General features: G+C 39.3%; 1 protein-coding gene across 1 annotated transcript in view; it reads left to right on the top strand.

Annotated features, from left to right (window-relative positions):
- Positions 1-24,366, top strand: part of CFAP61 (cilia and flagella associated protein 61) — a 271,044-nt gene that overhangs the window by 158,243 nt on the left and 88,435 nt on the right. Inside the window, exon 19 of the mRNA XM_015597027.2 lies at positions 11,127-11,254. Coding sequence (XP_015452513.1) covers positions 11,127-11,254 — 128 coding nt within the window. The remainder of the gene's footprint in view (positions 1-11,126; positions 11,255-24,366) is intronic.

The following is a 24,366-nucleotide window of genomic DNA, read 5'->3' as shown; positions in this document are numbered from 1 at the left end:
CATTTATACCAAACCGACGACTGATAATAAATTTCCTTACTGTAAATGTCAGTGGGTTTCGTGTGTTGCTGCCATTGCATCTTGTTTGGAAGCTGAATGCTACACAGTTATGGGAGGCGCCAGATGGTGTCATTAACACGAACGCTGGGACTGTTTACCGCCGATGTGCATGTGAGAAATTAAAAGTACGGGGCTTGTCTTTGCACTGAAGCATGATGTCAGTGGTGCACAGGTGTAAAGACAGTGCAATATGCTTGCCTATTCCTTTCCATTCCACCAAAAATGATTTCGGGGACTTTTTTTGGAAAATAGTTTTGTGTTGAATATATACAGAGTGAACAAAGGGGAACATTTTCCCAAGGACTCCTGCTTGATTTTGTATGTAAAGTCTTAGACAGCCTGAAAGTCACCCCTACCATCCCATAGGTGGTTCTCCCATGAGTAGCAAGCTGGCTCCCTTTTTAGGCCTCCCAAGCATGACATAGCCTTTTGTGCTAATTAATTAAGCAGGATTGATTTTGCTGTGTGGGACTTTTGTTGTTGCTGTTATTGTTGTTGTTGTTGCTGTTCCATAACTTCAGATATCTTAAATACTTACGATTTTGGAAAAGTTTCCATTGAGAGCATGGAATTAATGTTTCTAAAAAGTGCTGTCAAATTCATCAGGAATCAGTTCAAAGAAAGGGAAGGAAAAAGTAGAAATTTTCTGTACCAATTTCTTTCATGCAATGGGCATTTTTTTACAAGAATTAGCAGTGGAACCAAGACCTTTACTTTTCGTGCTCTGATATGAAATATCTGAATGACTGAAAGTAGCTTCCCAGGGTTTCTTAAGATGTATCTACACTTTTGTTTCCTACTGGCCACTCCCATTTATTATATTTCAGCTTCCTTCCTGTTGAGGTTTCTTCTTAACTCTCTACCAAGCTCTCTTTTCATTTCAATTTAAAAAGAAGCTGGATTTGTTTTATTCCTCCCTGCAAGTCCTTTCCTCGAACTAAGAGGCTATCCCATTGATTCTGACCAGATTCTTTTGAACTTCATTTTTAGCCTTAGTGTTCTCCATAGGAATTTTCAGAAAGGCTTATTCTTTCAAAACAATTCTTGTGCATTGCTCTTACAAAAGGCTGAGTGAACCTTTTGGTGTGCAGAATTTTAAAGTCATGTGAAAGAGAATACAAACCATTGTTTGCATTGAGATGAAAGAGATATGCTTAATTTCTTCAGACTAGCTCAGAGCTACAATTGGATGTCAACAGAAACAATGAGCCTAACTGAAAGACTAAAAGTGTGTGTGGAGGCACACCTTAGAAATTAAAAATAGAGTCATGAATTTTAGTTTGCTTATAGATCATGCAAGTATGTATTGAAAATATCCAGGAGCAAAAATAAAGAAATGGTAGGGAGACAGCTAGATTGAAAAGTTGTATCTGTGGAACAACATTCACTAGGACCTAAGTTTGCAGGAAAACGAGTTCTTTTCATCCACCGCTGCCATTTTCCTAGCAAATGAACCAGAGACCTAGAGCAGCAGAGCACACAGCTGTACAGCTGACCTGAGCACACAGCTCATTCCCTGGGGGAATAAAAAGTTCTCATCTTCCTCTGTGCCCAGAGGTGGGAGGCAGTGACAGGGACATATTTGGGCCTCAGCTTTCTCTCTCGGCCTTCTCTCCTGATCCTTCTCGCTCCCCTTGTGTCCCCTTCTGTGTCTGCTTCCCAGGTGCCCATGCAGGAACATTCTGCCTTCTCAGGACATTATCTGAAAATGCATATATAGAGACAGATGTGTACTTCGGTGGGATGTGTCACCCTTCCAGACTCTTGCACTGGCTTTTCCCTCTCATCAGGAAAGTTATGCTCTCCTTTCTCCACCTGGAAATATTTTATTGATCCTTCTAAATCCAGCTCAGCTATCACTTTCTCCAAGAAGCCTTCCTTGATTTCCCTGCTGTCCTAGACCAGCCAAACCTCAGCTAATTCCACAGCTTCCTAGTAGAGTCCAGAAGAGCTGCCTAGCTCAGCACAGCCTATTGATCCACAGAATCACAAGGTACATGAATGCTTGCTCTTTTAATCCACTAAATTTTGAATTGGTTTGCTGTCCATATCATAGGTACTGAATTTTATTTGTTTACATGGCTGTCTCCTAACCCAGTGAAAATTCCTCAAAGAGAGGAATCAGTCCTCATTCTTACCTTAGCACTTAGGCCAATGCTTGGCAGATGGTAGATGTTCGCTATGTATTTGTTGAACTGAAATTCTTGAATTAAGCTCTATGTTGAAGTTTTGATAGTAGAATTTCAGGCATCAGGATACTGAATGGGTTATCCTAATACCCTTAGAATCACTCCACATATTTAACTCCCTTTTCCACTAACAAGTTGCTAGAATGTTGAGTTTCAAACAAACTTTTATTTTCCAGAGTTGCTTCTCTAGCTGAGGAAATGACTCTATGACTTAGTAACTCTTCGCAATATATTTGTAAGTTGCTTCTATAGAAGGAGAGCAGATTCCAGTCTACTTCTAGGATATTAAATGCAAAATATTTTAAAGCCTGTGGCTAAATATCAACTGTTCATGCATCCCTGATAAACCACACGTCCTACCCTGTGGTATGGAATGGAAAGAGAGGGATGGCCTGAAGTTCTCTTTAAGCAAATAACGTTCAGACAGATGATACTTCATACATTCTCCACAAACCTTCCTCTTATCTTTTTAAAGAAGTGAAAACAACCAATAATACAACATTTTCCATTTAATAGAAATCTCAGGAGAATAAACTTATCACCAATCATTTCACATATTTCTCTGATTTATTACTTGATTATTAAGGTCTTCAAATTCTATATTATAAACATATACATATATGCATTTTATGTTTAACATATGGAGGAGCATTTTTGTCCTCAGATACCTATAGGAAAATGCCATTGTTTCTGAAGGACGATATTTAACAGGAAGAATGCCTTCCATCACTTTTGAATTTGAGTGTTTTTCAAAACCTTTGAGGCCATACCTCCATCTTACTCCATTATAAGTGGGTCTTTCATGGGGCTATAAAAGCTGAAAATGATTAGGCAGCTAGATGTTAAGTCAATGAGTTTTTTCAAGAGATACATATGTAATGTAGTAGAAATTTATGCTTTTAGAACAGTGCCAGTCAGGTAATTGATTCTGCAAACCATTTCCTTGATTTGCTTCATTCCTGACTTTTGCTCTGTGCTCACCCCAGAGAGGTCATTTTTCCAGTTTGTGGCGAACACTGTATTGAAGATGATACCTGAAGTGCTAAGTACTGAAACATAACAGACAGAATTCAGTTAGTGTGCTGCAGAGGCACTAAACCCTTGACACTAGTCTAAGTACACATGCTAGCGTGGCCTATATTGGGGATCAATAAATCACTAAACCCTCGACACTACTCTAAGTACACATGCTAGTGTGGCCTATATTGGGGATCAATAAATCACCGTGTCTCTGAAAAGCAGTCAAAGGACCTATCTTGCCAATGTTCGTGTATTGCATCACAGCAATCATATCATTAATGATTTTGTGAGCTACTTGTTTGGGCTGTTATTTAATTAAAAAGAAGTAAATTAATCACCTTTATCACATCTAAGATGCTATCAATTATATGGTGTACCTTTATTTTATGTACCATTAAGGAGAAAACGTGGCTAATTAAACTGTGACACAATGTCTTAATGAGAGCTCTGAACAGACTGTGATTAGTCATATAAGTCTTATTGCTTTCAAATTTCTTTTACCTATACAGAGGAGAAGCAATTTACATTCCTTCCAATTGTATTGTTTGCTGTGTGATGGAAAAAAAAAAAAAAAAACTTTTGCATGCGTCTCACTAACAAAATGTAACATGGCTTCATCTACTTGTGGTTATCTGTCATCATTCATTTGCTCCTGTAAAGCACTCGATTGTTGCATTGCAAGAAAATACGCAATTACAGCCATTCCTCCGATGACTAATATTTGCTTCACTAATATCAAATTTGTACCCTGCTGCTCAGTTTCTGGGCCTTTATGGGAACTAAATAAATGTTCATTTCAATGCCAAATCATGCTGTAATCTTTTTGAAGACATTTTCAGCAGCAGTTAAACTCAACACATGTTGTCACATAATGCACATCAGTCTCCAAAGTGATGACAATGAACAGCCATGAGTAAGTCACCCATATCCAGGAAAAGACAACTATGCCACTGCCTGGCTGACTGCAACGGTTAAGATGACATTGACTGTGAGATTGATCTCAGGGATGCTAACATGTGGAAAAAAAAGGGTGCATCCTAGAATTGATGAAATTCAGCAAAGTCCCTCAACTAAACTTCCAAATACCTTTTTTCTAATATAAATGTATAGGAATGTATAGGTTGCAAGTGAATGTCATAGGATGACAATAATTCTAACTTCTTAAAACATTTGCAAAATAACGATAATAGCCAGGCAGTGACTATGGGTGTATGAAGGATTGGGACAGATGGAGTTGATAAGAGAAATATGAGAAAAATGCACATTAGAGAAGTTTACTCATTGAATTATAGATGCTTAAGGCACTACAGTAAAGACCCCTAGTTGCCTCCAATATCCATTTCTTCTTTTAGCCTTAGTAATGAGACCTCAATTTTATTCAAAGCAGCAATACATTCGACCAAGAGCATATATTCCTCACCTCTCTTGCATCTGGCATGTTCATCTGACTCAGTTTTAGCACCTGAGAAGTAGAAGTAGTTAGAATGGCACTTGTGGAAAGGCTGCTTAAAGGGGGTGACTCAGGTGGGAGGAAAGTTCATTTATTCTTTCCTCCTCTTTTCTCCCTTCTTTTTCTGGAATGAAAATATGATGTCTGGATTTCCAGCAGCCATCCTGGGTCATCCTGGAGGATGAAGGCTTGCACTAGGATGGGGAGTAAGGCAGGTAGAAGTTCGAGCCTTTGATAAGTTTAGGCATTGCCTCAATAATCCCGGACTACGTGTTTTGAGCTTACTTTTGCATAAGACAGAAATTATCTTTTATCCTATTTAAGCTACTGTTTTCTGTTTAAGCCGGGTTTTCTGTTCTTTGTAGCCAAGGCCATCCCTAATTGATAAAAGTGCTCTCTTTCTTCAGCTAGGATTCAATCTGTGTGGGACAATACCACAGGAATCTATTAAGCTCCTACTGTTTGCCTGGGATAATGTGAAGAATGTAAAGGAATTAAAGGCATCGTAGTTCTTTAAAGAAATAAAAATTCTTCATGGGTAGTATTACTGATAATTTTGCAGAGACAAATTAGTGCTTCATTCATTTCCTAAACATTTAATGATTGCCTAGAGTGTGCCTGGTACAATATGGGAATGCTACAATGAGCAGATCATGCAATAACCACAGCCTACTCTGCCTACATTGCACAATTTTGAATATGTTGTTTCCCATGTTATGAAAGCAAGCCAAAAAGTGTCCTTGAGTCATCATTGCTCTCAGCAGATATCACAGATGAAACAGTGTGCATTTTTCTGAAGTGCTGGAGCTACAGAAAGAGTCAGCAGTTCCCCATTCTCCAACAAAGAGGAAAGTTGAGAGAATCCTTCATAAAATGAGGCTCAAAACCATAGTATCTTCTTGACAGCCTTCTCATGCTCTGCTGGGACAGAGGCAATGGCATTCCTATCATACTTTGGAATTCCTTTAATTATTTTAACAAAAAGGCTTTCAAAATTGCATTTTGTACCTGTGGAAGAGATTTCCAACTTATTGTTCTTTTTTAAGTGTCTTTATCCTCCTACCCTTTATTGATTTGGTAAATATTGCAATACTTTGCCCCAAAAAGGTCAATTTGTGAACTTTGAAACTGACACTAATATTTATAGCACTGTCAATCTGTCATCATTTGTTCTGATCAAATTGGGAAAGAGGGCTTCTCAAAAAGAAAAAAGAATGAAAAAACATATGTAAAAATTACATTTTTAAAGCAAAAATAGGCTTATTAAGAATTTCAGAAATTCTGTTCCTAATGGCTTTGAATTTCTCATCTTCCATTTTCCTTGCATGGACAGAGCTCCCTTTGAAGTCTTTGGAAGCTTTCTGTAAGAAAGAAATACATATACATGGGTGTGGAGCTGAAAATTGAGCTCATTGTTTTGCCCTTTTAAAATGTGTTTTTCCAAGATTTGCCTTTCATATTGCAGATGGGAGAGAGGATGTGCAATTTTACCTTTTGTAACATCATTGCCTGAAAAGCTCAAGGTATTCGTAGACTTTTTTAAATGAATGGTCCCATGTTTGCCTGCTGAGGAAGGCAGAGGTTTGTGTAATTTACTTCCATTTTACACCTGAGGAAACTGATATTTAAGGAAAGGAGGCTCAGAATTTCAACCAGTAGCAGAATTAAGCTAATGATGCCCAGTCTAATGATCCTGGAGGTTGAACATGACCTTCAAACGAAATAATGTTAGAAAAAACTTACCATAGATACTGTCACGTTCCATTTTAGTATAAACCTTGCATTTATTATATGGGATCATTTCTATTTATTTTGACTGCTTTCTAGTTTACTGGCCTATTATAACTTTAATAACTTCTGATTTTAGATCTTTTGTTGAAATTGAACTTCAGTAAGCTTTTGCAGTCATTCTAACTCATTCTAAGTGCATAAGAGAAACCAAACCAGACGTGGAAACACAGAACCCAGGTCTATGTATATCAAATAAAATTATATTTCGATCACTTTTTTGTGCACATAGAACAGTTAACAAACATGTATAAAACTGAAAACAATGCATTTTGAGGTTTCTTAATAAATATATGTGAATCATGGCATAAACAACTGAGCATGTTTAAAATGTCATTAAAAAAGAAAAAAAATTAATCCTAATTAGTTCTAGTGATATCTAAGTCATTTGTTTGGTTACTTCAGCAACTGGAAATCAACCAACTGAAAAAATTAAATTGGTAGAAATTATGTCAATATCCTTTAAGAAGACTCATGAAATGTAAAATCAATGTAGCTATTCTTTCACCATTTATTAAATGTCCAAAATAATGGCAGGAATGATTCAGATTAAACAAAACAAAAACGAAACAAAACAAATGCCTCAAAAAACAAAGACGTACTTCTTGACCTCAAGAAGCAAATAGTCTAAGTGGATGGAAGCAAGCAAACCAAATAAGTTAATAAAAGTGACTAAAACCTCGCCAAAGGCTCACTCACATGTACAGTCTTCTGTTTCACAAGTTCATAGGAAATTACAGACAAATAGTTTAAAACTTAAACATGTGTTCATTTCTATTCCCTATTTTCATCTCAACAACCCTCTCCTCCCACCTGACCTCTGTTGTCTTTTCCCTTTGAATCCTCCACTCTCCGTCATCCTCCCTTACCTCAAGCTCAGCTCTAGAGTTTCCTAACAAGTATCCCATATTATCATGTTTTCTTCTCCTTAGATAGGGATGGGACTTAAAGTTTCTATTTTAAACTCATTCTGAGACTCATCGTCAATTTTAAGGAACATTTCTTTTAGCCTTAAAAGTTCAGCTTACATACCATGATGTATGGTTTATTCCTTCTTGCTAGAATATATGTTGATTTCTATCTTTAAAATTATCCTTTTGTCTAAAAATGCTAACAAGTGTCATTAGAAAAATAGAATTATAAATGTTTGAAAGTCCTCATTCAACACTGGTATGGTGTGTAGCTAAATAGCTTACAGAGGCTCCTCTGTTTTATCTTTGAATAATTTACTATTACAAGGCACATATAATTTCTGTCTATAAAATATGAGTCGCTAGATAAAACTTTTATTTTTACTTTAATATTAAGGAAATCGAAAATAAAAACCCAAAACAGGATCTCCAGTGCATGGGACATTTTTGGTAGGTGTTCAGACCAAGAAAAGGAGGCTTGCGCTGGCCCCAGAGGGCTCGGAAGGTCTTCCATATCTGCTTTTCTTTACCACAAAAACCTATAGTCTGAAGGAACATAAAGGAAAGAAATATTCTGCTTTCCTTCAAAAATGGCTTATGCTTTCTGCTTATGGGCAAAATAAATTCTTTGTAAAGCAGCAGAAGTAATCTTCATTTGTAGTGTCACTGAAAAACATTTCCATGCTGGAAAGAATTTTTTTCAAGATATTTAAAAATCATCTATCCTAACAAAAGAAAAATGTGTTTTTTTTCAGGTCACTTCATCATACCTGATGATGAATATGTTTTTAATTAAAGCCTGGGCACAAAATTGGGTTTACTGAGAGTCATTGTGATGCCCGATCACTCCCCTGAGACACCCACCATCATTGGTACTGATGCTAACTCTTGACACCCTGAGGCCACTTTGTGTATTCAGTGGTTAGAAAGGTGATTTCTGAGGCCTGGCAGCTGTTGGTGTTAAAGCTATTGTGTGGGAAACAAAAGCCATTCTGTTCTGTTCTCCAGCCGCCTTTGTATCATTGATACAGGAACTGTTTCATAAATGGGGTATGATTCTTTACCAGGGAATTTCATTACTGCCTGTGTTTCAATGTCAGCATATACTCTGGACAACAGAGGGGAGTGTCTAAACATAGCTCCTATGGAAGGAATCTTGGGTTCTAACCTCTGTTAAGATGCTTGTACGTTAATTCTGTTAATTAGACCTGCGATTAGATGCCATCATACCAACATCTACGCTTCCTATCTTCCTTTCGCCAAGCCACCAGACCCAAAGCTGGCTAGAGGGAATTTGCTCCCAGCCTGCTTGTCTTGGAAATTAATCAGAACACAGTACACAATAGCACCCACTCGTACCAGCATTAACTAGTTTCTTTGCAGAATTCCTTATTCATCTATCCTGGAAAATTCTTGTACAACAGACCAGAGTGACATTTATTTGAAGATCAGACAGTTTTCGCCCAAACAGTATATTCATTATTGTCATTTAGAAAGAATATCAGTTTACGAGGTTTTCAGTTGCATATTAAAGAAATAAACTGGCCTAAACAATCAAGGAAATGTGGTAGGCTGTGTCATTCTCCCCAAACTGTCCCTCCCTCCCTGGGCTATGCCCGTGCTATGCAACTTTGAGGTTCCTCTCACTACAGATGAGTCTACTTCCCTACCTCATGGAAGATGGGCTCAGCCACATGACTTGTGCTTTGACCAGGCTGAAGAAGTATTACTTCTTCTCACTTTTTACACTTATTCACTCCCATTGTCATGAGAACACATCCCAGCTATCTCTCGTCAAAGAGGTAAGACAGATGTGAAGCCAGTCTGGAATCTGCAGGTTGGAACCAAACCCAGCTGAGTCCAGCCTACGTAAACCTACTTCCAAATGACTCAGCATTGCATGAGTGAGAATAGATGACAATTTCTTTAAGCCAATGCTTAATTGTTTTGGGGTGGTTCGTTATGTAGCACTATTGTAGTAATAGCTGCCTGATTATTATTGCTCATATAACTGAAGAGTCCAAAGGTAGCATGGGCTTCAGGTTGTGTTTGAAAGGAATTCCTGTTCTATTTCTCTATGATTTTGGGAAGGCTTCTAAGAAGGGTTTCCCTCTTGGTAGTATGACTATATCATTTCAGGCTTCATATCTGTACCCAATACTATCTGGAAGCAAGAGGCTTCTCTTCCGCTGTCATACAGAAGACTCGGCCTTCACTATGATTAGGCCAAAGTAAATCACATGTCTATCATGGGCCAATTGTTGAGCAAGGAGGGTAGGATTATTTGACTTGGTTTATGTCAATCAGAGTCCTCTCTTAAAAATGGGAGTGGGCTCGATCTCTTCCAAAATCAGTGGTGTGCTCCATTAAAGGTGAGAGTGGGGCTAGAACAGATGCTGAGCAGCACCAGCAGTGGTAATTATGGAGAGACACTAAAATCTCCAAACTTTGTTTTAAATTTCTATTTATAAATTATTTTGTTCAAGACATTTTTCTACCTTCGTGTTGCTAGGCTGGCTAGAGCTAGAGAGAGGGGTTTTATCTTCCATAGCTCACTTGTTTGTTACCTGATAAATGGCAAAGCATGTGGCCACACCCATGCCACCTTGGGCACTAGAAGTTGGGAACCCAGCTTTACGTAGAACTTTACCATTAGCTCACTGGACTTACAACTCCTGTTGTTTCAGGATTTTAAGAAAATTTAAAATAGTTTTGGCCTCCTAGAATTTGAAAATCTCTGACCTAGAGGAAGAGTTAATGCTGATGTAATAAGAATTTAACTGAGTCGGGTGCATTGATAAGGATGTCATTCCACTGACATCTGGCTTCCATTGTTTCTCATGAGAAGTTAGCTGTATTCTTGTTGTTCAGACATATAGTAAGCATCAAATAAAAATGTGTCGAATTAATGAATTTAAAATAGAAGCAAGAACAGAAGTGTTCTTTCAAGAATATCCCACCACTTCTTTGTAAAACCTTCTTTGGTACATTTAATGTCCACTCCACCTACCCCTCAAGCTTCTGTGGGAACATAAATCAAACAAACTATCAATCCAGGTAATTTTTGCAAACATGGATATTAAAGTGATCACCGGTTACTTTCTGTGCTTCTAAGAGTCCTCCTTGAACAACTCTTATCATCTAACATGTTTTTGTCATTCAAGCGTGTTTATATGTCATTCTGCAAATATTACTGAACATCTACTATGCACAAGGTACTGTGTTAAATAGAGTGAAGGATCCAAAATTGGATAAAAGAAAATACTTGCCTTCAAGTACTCAACTATTATAATCTAATTGTTGTTTGAGGTTTCAGGGAAATCTTGGATGGCAAGATAGACTTGAGACCTTTCATGAAACAAGATTCTCAGGGAATAACTTGTCTTCTTATGGATTATTTACCTTATCGTCTCTAATCATAAAGGGGCTCAGTTCTGTTTGAAACATCTGTCAGCATCAAGACAAAAATTATCTAAACCAAGAATTTTGATGTGAACCAGTGTAGACATTAGGTATACTCCCATATTCTTACATTAATGTTTTAAAAACACCTTCCCATAAATTTCACCATGGCTGTGCATGGGCACTATTCACTTTGATGTCCTGATAATGTCCTGGTTAAGTAATTCTGCATAACTGCCAATTTGAAAGTGTATACTAAGCTACGTTTTTCTCAAGTCCCTATATCTCTTTGTATTTTTATTCCAGTTGAGCTATGCCTTGAATCATACAAACAGAAAGCTAACGCTGGAACCTAAAATAACTGTCAATGCCAGGATTGTTGTAGTTGGTGCATCTAACGTTGGGATTTCCTTTCTGGAGACATTGGTGTTTTGGTGAGTTGTTTTACTTTATTCATTTGTTTTTACAGGAGCTTTCTCTTCCTCACCTGAGAGGGTCCCTTGAAAGAACAGACATGAGTTTGTTTGCCACCCCACACACCTTGCCTATGTGGTTGAATGGATCAGTGGAATGTTCTAGACCTGGGGTTGGCAGACTATAGCTCCTGGGTCAAGTCTGGCTTTTCACTTGTTTTTGGAAATAAAGCTTTACAGGGACACAGCCACACTTATTTAATTTATGTGTTGCTGGTGACTTTTCTTGACGCAACAGCAGATTTAGGCCTTCCGTGCCTAAAATATGTACACCCCGACCCTTTCCAGAAGAACTCTGCCAACCCCTGTTCTTTATTAGTGTTTCCTTTATTGACCAGACCATAGGCATCACGTGGAGCTTCTGTTAAAGATATAGCTTTCCAGACCCCACACCAGATGTGCTAAATCAGAAACTCCCAGGGAGGGTTCTGGGAACCTGTATGTTAACAGGCGCTCCATCCAATCAAACCTGTTTGGAAACCAGTTTTGACGTTATGCATCATAAATAGGCTTGCAGAGATGGCAGGCAGGCCAGAACCTTTCTTCTAAATAACTCCTACATTTTGGGTGCCAGGGAATAGAGTAAAACCCTGCAGGGAAGACTGAGGCCTGTGCATCTCTATTTTCTATTTTCTATTCTCCTCAAAATACTAAACAGGGTTCCTTTCAGAGACCATTTTCTTAATAGGTGGTTCCTGAGGATTCTCAGCTTCCCATGACTAACTTTCTATATGCTCACTGAATCTCAGCACTTCCTTCACAGGAAGAGCCCTGACATCTTATTGCCCAAGAATCTGGATTTATAGCCTGGCATTCCCACCACCTAACGTGGAACCTTAGATACATTGCCTAACTTCTCTCAGTCTCAGTTACCTCACTAATTTATTTATCTTTTTAAGTTTCATAGATGTTTTAAAAGACCCAGACTTTGGGGAACCTCAGATTCCTGAGATTAAGAGCTCAATTTTTTCCATATCTTTTGCTCAGGGTCACATTAGAAACTTTAGCTACTGTTTAAAATTACAAGTGCTAAGAGGCAAGCGGTAGATAGGAAAAAGCAGCCCCACTGTGACTCTTCTGGAAGCTAGCGAAGTTTTGAGGGATTAGACAAGGAAAAAGATGGAGGAAATGACCCCTAAAAGGTACTTGTGCCTGGTTGATATGGAGATGAGCTAACTTCATTTGGTTATTTTGGTTATTTTACATCACAATAACCAGGTAAAGATTTTTTCATTTTCCAGCCAATTTGTTCAGTGATCTGGGACATACTCTTAGTTACCAGAAATAAGTTGCATGTTATTACTGAAATTAGTAACAGAGTTTGCGGGCTTTAAATACTGTGATCAGTCCATAGGCATCTTTCATTGAAAGAAGGAAATAATGAGAAGCACCCAGAAATATCCATTTTCCTCTGTGTGCCACTTCATAGTTTGAAGGTTTCATTTGTTCTGATGGGTCTCTTTATCCAAGACACGGAACAAGTCATATGCAACCATTTTTGAATGATGAATTACCCAGGATGGAGTTGTAAAATATAGTAGTCAAGATGTTATCATAAACAGGTTTTAAATATTAATTTAGCTATATACTTAGTCATTATGTTTCGTTTAAATGATTTCATTAAGACATATACATATAATTTTCTTTTTGTGGAATCAACTTAGATTTAATAAAGACAAATATAAATTTTGATATAAGTACTTGGTTGATTAAATTCCTCAATCAGGCAGACCTTTTTAAAGGATTTTAAAGTGCTCATAATTCATCATTACAGAGATTACATACACTAAAAATAGACTGGTATCAGTTTACGAATCTCTATCCTTAAGAGAGGAAATAGTTTTCTCATTATTTTCTCTAATTATTTTAAATTAACAATCACCATAGTAACCTGCTGCATATTTCACTTCACCAGTTTAACTGCCATTTGAACTAGATTTTATAAATGATTTGAGCTGGAATGAAATTGAAGAAACACAGTTTTCATCAAACACTAACCCCCAGTGAAGATTAAATCCATGTTTTGGAGGAAAAAGTCAGAAAAATTGCCCTCCTTATGCTCCCGCACAGCATTATCTGGCTCAGCTGGAGCACCACAGTTCCTGGAAAATCCATTTGAAGCACAGTACAGCAACCTCTTTTTCCAGAAAATCTGGTAATCCTGTCATCTGGTGACAAAAGAGACACAGCTCTTTGTTCTTCTATTATTTACATGCAAAAAAATTACAAAGCACATTTGGTCTCCTCTTCAGAGGATACCAGACACAGTCCTTGCATACATTTTTTGCCCTTGTCATGTCCTTCCTCCCCAAGTGCCAAGGTACTACTGGGGAGCTGACATTTATTGACCCAAAGTTACCAACTAATATACTAGAATGTGAGGAGAGTGATGCTTTGATTTTTTTATTACATTGTTTTATCTGGTCCTCAGCTGCAACCCATCCACAGGTACATCTGCACAGACACACCTTCTTGTCTTTGGTTGGCAGGCCTGTAGGTCACCCTGTATCTTCTTCCTGTCCTTACTAGGGCAAGACCTCTCTGGCCCTCCAGTATCCAGTGACATGTGCAACAGGTGTTTTCCTAGGGACACACACTGGCATCCCTTGCAGTTCTCCCCGTCTTCCTAGTCCTGGTGAATCCTCCAGCACTGGACTGAGTGGCAGCCCTACCCTTAGAGCTTTCTGCTGTCTCCATCAACCCCGAGGCTACTGACTGGTTAATGGAGGAGGACAGAACTGCAGGGCAATCCAGATTGAGAATGAGGCTTAACAGTTTATCCCCCTCTCCCCTACATATAGGTCTTATGCATTTGTCTTATGAGGGTGCTGTGCCCAAGCAACTCCATGGGAAGCCAAAGGGGAAACATGTTCAGGCCCCCACCACCATACCCTGCAGCCAGTGTGGGCTCCAGCTGCATATGGTATTCTTTCCCCATCGTGTGCCCTGCCAGGTCATGGACCCTTATGCTGGGAACCAGGAGCTGAGCAGAGAAAGGACAGTAGGTGCAGGCTAGGCGAGGAGCTTTCTTGGGATGGGGAGGTGAAGAGGAGAAACCCCCACTCATCTTATGCTAGAAGACAGTGAAATAGAGGGGAAAGGCAGTTCTTAAGATATTTTCCTGTGAATTATCTGTGTTCTTCATCATGCCCAATGCATTCAAGTAATAGACCTGAACTGTTTTCATTATGGTTCCTATAGTTGATATGTTGATTTATTTGCCTGTCTGGCTCTTTGGGACTGAAAGTTCTTGGATTGGGCAGTGTAAATGTTTCATATACATTTATTCTCCTTGATACTTCTATTAATAAGACTTCTTTAAAACCCAAGCACTGGGTTGAAGAAGGTGGTCCCATCTTCTTCAATATGCTGGAGATTGTCATGGCAGAGGACCTCTACGGTACTGCCAGCCCAAAGGTGCTGTCACCCTAGGAACTCTACTAACCGTATCAGAGGTCTAAGGGGAATTCCCTATTCATGGACTGACAGCCAAACCCGGAGGTGAGCTTCTATCCTCCATCAATAAAACATTATTTCCCGAAGGAGAGCTTTGCAATGAAGTCTGAAAGCTCTTTCCAGAAAGCAGGAGGAGTCTTTCCACAAAGCTTAGAGATTCATACTCTTACCAGTCACTTTGTGCACCAAGTCCAGCCCTGCTGAAGTCCCCAAATGTAATACTTAGAATATTTCAGGCTTTCCACAAAAGTGCTCTAAAATTTTTTTAAAAAAGAAATATGGGAAAGCTGTACCAAAAAAGGGCCGGAACCAGGTCTATGAACTCATGTTTTACGTCCTTTTCACTTTCGGTGTGATCAGTGGACCGGCAGCATGAGCATAATCTGGGAGCTCGTTATATATGCAGACCCTCAGGCCCTGCCCCAGACAGTGGCCCAAATAAAGATATTCATTCCCAGAATTACACAGAACAGCTTCTTCACTATCTCTCGGGCATGAACTCACTGAGCTGAAGCAGTTACTACTTTATTCTGTTTCAACTCACTTGTGTCTATGCTTCTGTATATTATATTATTTACTCCTAATTATGGAGCAGTTCCTTTTAATCCATTATTTTAAAATCCTTCCTAATTCAATTCTGATGTCAAGAATCTCTTGGAGAGCCTGAAATGGCACTAGAAAAATGCATCAGTGAATCCTGGGATGACAGTGACTGAAAGCAGCCCTGGGTGGTGTCCCAGTGACCCCTTGTGTGACTGGAGAAGCAGACACTTTGATTCCCGGAAAGCTCTGGTGGGCACTGAAACCCAGGCTCACCTTGTCTTCCAGATTTACCACTGGGAAGAGTGTTCTCAAAAAACCCACCAAATAATCTCACTGAAGGACAGAGTCTCCAATTTTTGACCTGGACATTGATCCCTCATCTGGTAACTAAGAATAGCTTGGAATAGCAGGGTATGTCTGCAAAGCTACAATTGTGGCCGGATGACCGTAACTCTTGTTATCAGGCTGCTCAGGACCGCACAATATCCGGCGCAGCTGTGAGGCCTGGCAGCAGCCAGCCGAGTGCTTAATTAGGCTTTTTATCTTTACATTTGTCTGAGGACATCTGAAACCTTCAGTGTGGCCTGTCACTAATTAGGTGACTAATTAAATAGTGCTTACTTGCTGATCTCAGAGCAAAATCTCAATGAACAAGTTGGTGATTGTCACTGTTCTCTACTATCTGTCTCTGCCGTATTAATTGATGGATACATGCTCTCTGATGGCCCTTTTGGTACCAGGGCAAATGCAACATGGTGGCTAGGCCCATAGCAACATTATGCCTATTTTGGAATTAGCTTATTGTTATTTTTTGTGGGTTCATTTGATGCTTTGGGGTTGAAGGCGTTAAGTGGTAATGCATTCTTCACGATCACACAAAGTTCAAGCTACAGACGTGGACTGAATAATAGACTCACCCACTTGGTCTTCAACCTCTACTGTCAGATCATTTTCCAGTGATGACATCAGCACCTGTCTTGGTTTATGTTCCTTCAAGAACTGAAAGCAAATAATTTGCGTGCAAGTAGTTTATTTGGGAGTGATCCCAGGGAACTAACTACCTGAGAGAGTAGGGCAATGAGACAGGAAAGGGAGGAAAGTCAACAAAGCCCCCAAAGCATCTGTCAGCAGGTCACTGTGGGCAACTGAGAGGTAGTCCCACTGGGGCACTAGAGGGACACAGCTGAGAATGTTCCCTCTGCAAATGAGGAAGCTGGGAACCTCAGTTTCCTCACCGATTCAATGGGAAAGGTACTCAGAATCTCTCCTCCTACACTAGTAGGAGGGTTGAATTAGGCAATAATATACAAAGCATCTGGAAAGGCCTAGTACTCAATGCTTGTTAGACTGACCCTCCCACTAATTAAATTTGCATATCTAGATCCCTGATGGGAGCCACGCATTGTCTTTCAAATGAGGGAATATACTAGGGAGATAGAATCTTCTTAATGTGGAAGATGTTCTCTTCCTCCAGGGTCAGGGATGACTAGGAGTGCTTCCTGCCAGCATCTGCATCTGCAGCTTGTGACAGCTCCTCACAGTGCAAAGACATTCCCTTGGATTTCAGTTAAAATGGCTGCTGCCTCTGGTTTAACATCAGGAGGACCAATTAAGCTAGGCACCAGGAACGGACGCTCCTATGAGAATCTAATGCCCGATGATCTGAGGTGGAGCTGAGCTGGGGAGAGGCTGCAAATACAGATGAAGCTGCTCTGCTCACTGCCACTCACCTCCTGCTGTGTGGCCTGGTTCCTAACAGGCCATGGACCAGTACTGGTCCACAGCACAGGGATTGGGGACACATGAATTAAGCAGCCCAACACTGTGTGGTGTTTCTATTTTGCAAAACTGCATGACTCCAGAGAAAATCGGAGGTGTGCACTGCAGTTTTAGCTGTCTACCCACGCTGGGGGATATCAGATCCCTTATGGACCAAAGACTTGCCTGGTCACAGGGGCCACATCTGTGGCTCTAGCTGACCAGTACTGCCTCATAGCCTGCTAACATATGTTTCTTAGGCCTTTTCTTGATATTTGGATGCTTTGCAAACCTTAATATGGACATACTTGGATCCTCCCTTCTGCCACTAACTTCAAGTTTATCATGTAAGTTTTAGGAGGCTCTGAATAAACACCCATCCCAAGTCTAGGAGATCCACTGCATTCAAAAAACAAACAAACAATTAAAAAAAAACAAACCCGAGGCCAAAGACAAAATTTTCAGTCTTTACTCATGTCTCAGATATTTAATGGGATCATGTACTTCCTTCATAGAAATTTGTATCAAACTCCACTCTCCCTTCTTGAGCACCCAACCCCCCTGGGAGCACAGCCTCCCCGAACCCACCACCAGAACAGAGGCTCTCAAACTGTCCCTGGACCACCAGCATCAACATCATTTCAGAACTTGTTAGAAATACAAATTCTCAGGTCTCACCCCAGACCTACTGCATCAGAAACCTGGAGAATGGGGCCCAGCAGTCTGTGTTTTAACAAGCCCTCCCGGGACTTGCTTGGTCTTCAGTGCCACGAGCTCAATGCCATCTCCATCCTACTGTTCCCATCTTCCTCATGTGAAGCTACAGTCCCCAAAAGACAAAGGGCACCATACACACTCTCCTCAGCTCTGATCCGGTCAGTCACTTTCTTTCCATCCTGCATAGAGTAGATGGCAGCCATACCACCCGCCCATTGAGTTCTCTTATCCCGATGCAAATAAACGGAAGTGTGTGCAAGTGCACTGAGGGAGTAAAGAGGTATCAAACTGTCCCCCCTCTTACAGCATTTGTTATTGGGTGAAAATGTAGAGGGGAAGCCCAGAAACATGGGCATAGGGGCCCTTCCTTAGAGGCACCAGATAGCTGTTCTTTTGTGAGGAATGGGAACATCTGAGCCACTGCGTGAGACCCAGACCAAGCAAGGCAGCTACTGAGCACGTGACTTCTGGCAACTGTGTTCTTCTCTAACTATTGTTCTCTGAAGAGAATTCCTTTCAAAGGGAAAACCAGGACCTTCCCAACATACCAACATTTTAAGGCACTTGGGCTTGAAAAAGAAATGCTTTGAATTTCTTTTTTTTATTTTAAGAACTTGTGGTAGAGAAATATATTGTGAATCAGCTTCCTAGACATAGAATTAATGTTGAGTAACTTTTTCTAGAAGCAACAGATTGTGAAAATTCCAGACTCAACATTCTGCACATCAGAGCTACTTACAGGGGTAGGATGAGAGTGGGGGTGGAGGTGGTACTTATAAAAAAGACAGTTTCCTGGGTCCATATTCCCAGTGTTACAATTCACTTGGGCTGGGTGGGACCCAGAAATATGTATTTTTAACAGAGTCCGCAGGTAATTCTGACGTGTAGCTGAGTGCGGGAACTGTTTATGTAGACATTTCCTCAAAATGGTCTGTCTTGTCTATAAGGAAACCTATTTCCCCCTATAAATGCTTAGTTTAACTAACCTCTTTTTATGAGCTTGTTTTCCAAGCCACATTTTCTCATTCTCAACAAATCATATAACTTCTAAATCACATCATTGCTTCAGGGCTTACCAGGTATAATTATTAACTTATCATTAAACATTACATAGCTGAAGTCATTACCCCATGTCATAGTATTTACACGAATTGGACCTAGTGAAAAGCATTTCAGAGAGCTTCATGCTTGAACTATCACCATGAAGAACAAAGGTCCAAGAAGATATATGTGCCAAGCATGAGGACACCTGCCTATATGATGTTTAAAAAGACTTCCTCACCACCGGCATTTGCCCAAAACATAGAACCCTCCCTCATCCTCCCCTATCAGAAGTGATCTCACTTGTTTTTGATTTCCCATGATGCTTTGTTATTCCAATCTTATGGAACTGATTGGTTTGTGTCTTGTATTTTGCCATCTCTTCTGTGCAAAGCCTTTCTAATTCGTCTTTTATAATTGTCATCTTTGTATTTACATCTTACTTATGCTCAATGTATATAAACATACACTCAAAGTATAAATATATAACTCTTTACTAATATATATAGATGAAAACATCATTAATCAGTTTCCCTAAATCATAAAGCAAAACCCAATTTCATCTTATTCTGTTTTTCCAGAACTCCCAAATTTTATTCTTATTTGTTCAGTGGATGTTTCAAATGTTATACTCATTTTCATTTTTTTTTTCAGTAAGGGTATACGTTTTACTTTTATTCAGAGATACATAAGTATTTCATCTGAGATCCCAAAAACCCAGACCGCCTCCCCCCCACAGTTCCTTACCCAGGATCAGCCCTCTCCTCTGCTTGGTTCCTGGAGGACCCTCAGAGCACCAGGGTCACTCCAGGTAGACCCTTGTACCTTCTTGTTGGGTCCAGTGGATTTTTTTACATCCTAGTTTTCTTTATTGAAAAAAAAAAAAGTAAAGCTCAAAAAGGACATATCATGTAAATTGTTGAGTCCAGTGTTGATTTTAGATCCCTTGCCCAGGACACAAACCTGGACTCAGGCAGGCATAAGAGACTTGCTCCTTGGCCCCTTTCTCTAGGCCCCTCCTGGTTCCTACTGGGCTTTCCATGAATAAGGGAACCATGCAAGATGGCACCTAAGAGAAGAGAGAAGTGAGATCAGGAAGAGAGCTTTTAGCCTCTTCCTTGCCCCATGAACACTCCATCGCCTTCTAGAAGTGCTCAGAATCCTTGACCCCACCCTCTTTGGGTCTCTCATTCTTTGGTCTCCCCCTGGAGGTCAGAGAGTGCTGTCACTGACATCTATATGGCCGTGGATACAGCTGCTGTGTTATTTTTACTAGTACAACAAAAATGAAGTAGCCAAGGACCTTGTCAAAAAATCTCTTTTTGATCTAAGCAGAAAAAAATATTGTTGAAAGGAATTATAAATTTTCAGGCAAATACTCGTAGATTCTCGTAGTATGTTACATTTATAATAAACATTTTGATATGTTCTGCCTTATATTTTTTAAAATATTCGAAGTTCACATAGCTCTCAACTTTTAAACTCCATTTATACCATTTTATCATTAATTTTGTGACATTATGTGGTATCATTAAGACCAAATTAAATCTGAGTTATTCTTTGATGAGTAAAATGTGCAGTTAGGTTCTAAGTATCTATCTTGCACTAGGATTTAATGTCATTTGGCAAATGCTTTTGTCATTGTTTTGAACAATTCAGAAAACAGATTTTACTAAATTAAATTGTAACATTTAGATTGATGTAGATTATTATTCTCTCTCTACATTATCTATTTGTTAAATAAAATCATTAATGAAAGCAGTTAATTAAATCACTTGCTTCGTTTGCCTTTGCTATGCAGAAAAAATCAACAAAAAATAAAAAATAATAAGCATTCACCTGCATGGTTGATAGGTTTCTACTGCCCAGAAGGTGAGCAACGTGAAAGTTTCACGTTTCTTTTATCATGTTCACAATAAATTAGCAACGTGACCCTCTTTATTTGAAGGATAAGGATGTTTAGACCTCATTTTGTAGCTGTCCTCTCAAAGCATGGAATGAAATGCAATACCTTTTACTTATTTCCCTGGATACTCTAATCCCTCCCTGCTTTACAAGTATCTCTGAGCTGTTCCTCCCTTTGTATCCACAGCAACGTGAAATCCCCACTGGAATTATCTGCTGTGAAAATGCAGGTGCACTTGTTTAATGTTTCATTGGTTTGAGCACTTAACTTGAACTTTTTTTTTTCCATGACATGGTGACCTTTGCTTTCAGAGCAGAGGGCTCACAATAATGTTAGATATTGTTTATATACATTAAGCCAACACTATTAGATCTTAGAGTTGTACTTTTTCTGTGGTTTTGCTGTTCCTGCCATTTTGTCTAATTCATGCCCAAACCCAAGATGTACCCTCTGACCCGCTATTCTATTTGCAGGAACTTTTAAAATATTTATAGGTAATCAAATTTAAAGTCTTAAACATTTGATCTTCATATTTCATCCTCAGAGAGGTAAAATCTGTTAGAACTGTATATTATAAACTTCATGATTTTGGATGCTAACTCTTAGTTATAAATTTAAGAAATGAAATATTTGGGTGTTTCTAAATTAGATTAAAATTAAATAAAAAATATAAAGTTGGAGAAAAATGGAAATTCTGGTGATAATTTTGTATAAAGGCATGAAAGAGGCAAGGAACTTTACTGAATCACAAGAAGGTTGATGTTACAAAGAAGGTTGAGGAGGTTAGTTTAGGCCCTGACCATAATTACCTATATACCATGCTCATGAATTTTGATTTAACATTTTGCTAATAAAAATAGTCAATATTCGTTGAAAATGTTCTATGCAGCAGGCAATATTCTAAACATTTACAGATACTATTTCATTTAATCCTCACAGCACCCCTATGTGGCATTATGTTCTATTATTCCCATTTTACAGGCTAGAAAACAGCCACAGAGAAGTTAAATAACTTGCACAAGGTCAAAAAGTTAGAAAGTGCTAGAGCTGAGAGTCCAGCTGAGGAAATCTGAATCTCGAGCCCATGGTCTTTACTCTGCTGGTACCAACATGGTGAACAAATATAGAGACTTTTAAAACTAAGAATTATTGACATTGAATTTAATTTAAAAAGAGGTTTCCAATAGCTGTGTGGAAGATGGGCAAGAGAGAGACTTGTAACAGAGAAACTAACCCTGAAACTATTTCTGTAGTCCAGAAGGTGAGCTAAGGTAATATGTCCTAGAAATGGTAGATGGGGAGCATTCAGGAAATGTGGACAAGGTGAAAGTAATTGAACGTGTGGGAAGTGAGAAAGAAGGTAGGAGTCTGAAGTTGGCTCCCAAATTCCTAACTTGGAAGGTGGCTAGTTGGCCATCCCATTGATGGAGATAAAGGAGAAATGGCATGGGCCTACAAGACCTTTGTTTGGACACATATGGAATTTGGGATGCCCATTGAGTTACCCCATTAGGACTGATAGACTTTTGGAAATTAGGTTTTGAGCTCAGGAGAAAGCTATCGTGTAAATGTAATTATGATGAAGTCACAGTGGTAGATAACCTCACCCAGGGAAATAGACATGAAGAGGGATAGGTGGGCAAGGGAGGAGCTGGTTGAAAAAAGCAAGAGAACCTTAAGACAACATTATCTCATCCTGTTCTATGGCTGCAGCTCCTGGGTGGGGCCTCCTTCATGGACCCAGCTGTCACCACTTCCTCCATCTTTTGTTCTTCAGGATTCGCATCAATAATGGCATCCCACTGTTGCTTGTCCCTGGGTGACTCCCCATCTCTTACTGATTCCCAGAACACTACACATGCCTCTGCCTTCATTTCATCAAACCTTGTGGGGTCAGTGTTTGATTTCCTGCTTGGTCTCTTAGTGATACAAGGATTTTCCCCCATCACCACACACCTTTTCTTCATAGGTCAACATGAGTAGAGACTTCTAGTAGCCTCCCAGTATTCATTCTGCACTTTGTCCTTGGTAACAGAACCCTGGGCAATGTGGTTCTTAGAAAAAGCACTGTGTTTCTCTTGAAAACAAACAAACAAAAAGCCCGTTTTCCAGCCTTTCTTGCTGCTACATGTGGCCATGTCACTGAGTTCTAGCAATGTGACCAGAAATGTCATGTGAGATTTTAAGAAAGGCTCTTTAATGGGCAGTCCTTTCTACCCATATCTCCTTCCTTCTGCCTATAATATGGATATTGGAAGTGATGGCTGGAGCTTTAGGAGCCACCTTGGACCTGAGGAGACCTCAAGAATGGAAGCCACCTTGGAAAAGCAGAGAAGCAGGGCCATGGTTCCTGTTGACTTCATCACTCTACCTTAACAGCACTAGACTGGTTACTTTCAGGTTTCTTAAATGCAGTTGTAAGAGAAATTTGCTGGTATAGGGATAGGGAGAGATGCAAGAGGAACATAAAGAGGAGACAGGGTTAATGTCTTCTGAATCAGGTGGGGAGGAAGAATGCTTTTGCAGATGGCAATGGTCTGGAGGGGGCAAGAAGGGAAACAGATGGAGGGGGTTGCCTGGTGGCTGGTCTCTGTTTTCTCTGTGATGTGGGAGAAGTACTTGATTGAGAATGAGGAAGGGGAATAGTAGGGAGAATAAGAAAGGTTGAAGTAGTGACCTTGAAGACTGAAGAAAGGACCAGAACAACCACAACAAAGAATACAAAAGGAATCTGGCTAAGGCTAAAGAAAAAGAATGGAAAGTTGGTTACTTTATAGATAAAATCCAGAAATGCCCTCTCTTCCCAAATCTTTTGAAGAAATCTTTAATTGCGCAATAGCACAATTCAGGATACTACAGTGTGATAAATTTTTGATGAAATTTACAAGCCATTTGATTCATGTCGTTAGATCATTTAAAATATTCAATGACAAAGGGATTGTTTTTGTAGTAAAAGATATGGCTGGATAAGTACTAAATCTTGTATTCACATAGAACTGTAACAACTGTAAGAAGGACCTGCATATAACTGTATTATTAGTGTAACATAAACCCCTTTTCCATCACACAGGCACCAAAGCTAAAATAAATTTTAACTGCAATCGGTATAAACACATTATTTGTGTTTTCCATTAAATGATAATAAATCAAAGGCCTGTCATCATTTTGCATTTACAGACTGACAGCCATAAGTAGCTGGGGTTAATTGTGACCTTTATGTTATTTGAACATATTCAAAATTTTTATTCTTATTATTAGAGGATAAAATGTACTCGATTTTCTTTGTATCAAATAAGAATATTCATTCTTAAATAATACACATCCTTAGAGACTTTAGAGAAAAACCTTTCATAATATTTAGCTATTTTTAAATGTCAAGTGCATTTGAGTTTATTACATTGCTGACCCATGCTGTCATCAAAAGTCTCCTGCTTTTAGTGGTAGTTAACAGTTTGTCAATAAATTGATAGCATTCCACATTTGGAAAATTCCCAATTTCCTCATGGGAAAGGAGGGCAGGTATTTTTCTAGACCTTGGTGAAGGTTTCTTTTTTGGCATTTGGTTGGTTTAAGGGAAGGTGTGAACTAAGAGATTTCAGGAAAAAATATATATCATCATCCTGAAGCCTATGAAAAGATCAACTCACTCATA

The sequence above is a fragment of the Pteropus alecto genome, unplaced genomic scaffold (genome assembly GCF_000325575.1).
Source record: "Pteropus alecto unplaced genomic scaffold, ASM32557v1 scaffold45, whole genome shotgun sequence".
NCBI lineage: Eukaryota > Metazoa > Chordata > Mammalia > Chiroptera > Pteropodidae > Pteropus > Pteropus alecto.
This window is presented reverse-complemented; position numbering and strand designations above follow the sequence as displayed.